The sequence below is a fragment of the Electrona antarctica genome, assembly GCF_951216825.1.
Source record: "Electrona antarctica genome assembly, contig: scaffold_194, whole genome shotgun sequence".
Classification (NCBI taxonomy): Eukaryota; Metazoa; Chordata; class Actinopteri; order Myctophiformes; family Myctophidae; genus Electrona; species Electrona antarctica.
Genome location: NW_027638583.1, coordinates 166,994 through 169,310, shown reverse-complemented (window position 1 = coordinate 169,310; position 2,317 = coordinate 166,994). Strand labels below are relative to the sequence as shown.

The following is a 2,317-nucleotide window of genomic DNA, read 5'->3' as shown; positions in this document are numbered from 1 at the left end:
CTCGACAGAGTGCATTTATAGTCGCAATTGTCCAAAAGGGAAACCGATAAACAAGCATTGGCTTCCCTGATTGGCCAGACCCCCAAACCGACCCAACTTCACCGGATTGGCCGAGCTCCGCGGGACGTTTGTGCCGCCGCGTTAGTTTATAAACGGCAGAAAGACCCGACGGAACTCCACTCTTTCCCACGGAGCCGAAAGAAGAAGAACAGCAACGACCTCTGGTTCCCGGTGCTGGCGAGCACCACCAAACAACCATGCTACGATGGACGGTTCACCTGAAGGGGGCGCCCAACCGCGGCAACAACCACTCGGCCGTGGCCGTGGGCAACAGGATCTACTACTTCGGCGACCCGAAGCGCAACACCATGAAGCAGATGGGCGTGTACATCTTCAATGCCGTGTCCTTGCGCTGGACCAAGCTGCGGCCCGTGCGCAAGCGCCACCACGCCGAGGCCGTGCCGTCGGTGCGCCGCGGCCACACGGCCGTGCTCGTGGACGACGTGGCGTACGTGTGGGGCGGCATCCCGTACTGCGACACGGTGTACGCCTTCGACGTGGCGCGCCACGCCTGGCGCAAGCCCGCCGTGTCGGGTGCGGTGCCCGAGGCGCGGCAGCACCACTCGGCGTGCGCCCTGGGCGCCATCATGTACGTGTTCGGCGGCGAGACGGTGGCGACGCGCTGCACCGACGACATGCACCGGCTGGACACGGCGGCCATGCGCTGGTCCCGCGTCCACTGTGGGGAGGGGGGCGTCGCGCCGCTGGTCTCCGCCTACCACTCGGCCACCGTCATCGGGAGCAAGATGTTCGTGTTCGGGGGCTGGGGCGGCCGCGGCGTCGACTACAACAACATCCGCGTGTTCGACGCCGAGACCGACTGCTGGCTAAGCGCGCCGGAGAAGTGCTCGGAGGCACAGCCAGCAGCACACCAGTTCCTCCCCGAGGGCCGCCTGGCGCCGAGGGCCTTCGCCCACGAGGGGGAGCTGTACATATTCGGAGGCTGGAACTGCAACCAGACCCTCAGCGACCTGTGGAGGTTCAGTCCCGCCGAGGGGTCGTGGACGCTGGTGGAGCCCATGGGCGTCGTGCCCAAGAAGCCGTGGATGTGCTGCTGTGCTGTGGGGGATCGTGTGGTCCTCTTCAAGGACGACCTCCACATCCTGGACCTGAGTCCTAGTCTGAAGACGCTGAGCGAGCTGGCGGTCGTCGGGCACCGCCTCGACCAGTCGGGGCTTCCGCACAACGTCCGCTGGGAGCTGGCGGCCATGAGGAAGACGAGGGCGAGGCGGAGGACGAGGAACGCAGCAGACGGCGGGTGCGTAGGGGTGAGGCACAGCCATAGAGTGTAAGACACAGAGTTTCGACATTGAGGGGGTAAATGGTAAAGGGTGCATTTATATAGCGCCTTATCCAAGGCGCTTTACATAGATTGTGCATTACATTCACACATTCACACACCGATGGCGGCGGAAACCATGCAAGGCACCAACCAGCACATCAGGAGCAATTAGTGTTCAGAGTCTTGCTCAAGGACACTTCGTCAATAACTCTGGGGAGCCCGGGTTCGAACTGGCAACCTTGCGGTTACCATCCGGCCACTCTACCCATGAGCCACCGCCGCCCGGGGCAGAAAACGTTGGTTCATGTACTCGCACGCATAGCCCATAGACTCCAATGCATTCCGTAACACTTCCTCGGTTGTCCCTATTCGCCAATAGAAGTCTATGTAGGAGAGCCGCCATTGGACTGAAGACAATAGAAGTCTATGTAGGAGAGCCTCCATTGGACTGAAGCCAATAGAAGTCTATGTAGGAGAGCCTCCATTGGACTGAAGACAATAGAAGTCTATGTAGGAGAGCCTCCATTGGACTGAAGACAATAGAAGTCTATGTAGGAGAGCCTCCATTGGACTGAAGCCAATGGAAGTCTATGTAGAAGAGCCGCCATTGGACTGAAGACAATAGAAGTCTATGTAGGAGAGCCTCCATTGGACTGAAGCCAATAGAAGTCTATGTAGGAGAGCCTCCATTGGACTGAAGACAATAGAAGTCTATGTAGAAGAGCCTCCATTGGACTGAAGCCAATAGAAGTCTATGTAGGAGAGCCTCCATTGGACTGAAGACAATAGAAGTCTATGTAGGAGAGCCTCCATTGGACTGAAGACAATAGAAGTCTATGTAGGAGAGCCTCCATTGGACCGAAGCCCCATGAAGTGAACGGAGTTGTCGTAACTCTTGTCTTACTCTATGGCTCTGGGGGTGAGGAGGGGGAGGGGCAACAGTCAGCGTTGACTACCAACGGGTCACTGGATGCC

At 58.8% G+C, this 2,317-nt stretch overlaps 1 protein-coding gene across 1 annotated transcript; it reads left to right on the top strand.

Annotated features, from left to right (window-relative positions):
• Positions 1-257: 257 nt before the first annotated feature.
• On the top strand, positions 258-1,352 carry LOC306917920 (kelch domain-containing protein 3-like; the record flags this gene model as incomplete). The annotated part of the gene is made up of 1 exon (XM_079530819.1): positions 258-1,352. One exon carries the CDS (start codon positions 258-260, stop codon positions 1,350-1,352), a length of 1,095 nt encoding a protein of 364 aa, XP_079386945.1.
• Positions 1,353-2,317: the final 965 nt, after the last annotated feature.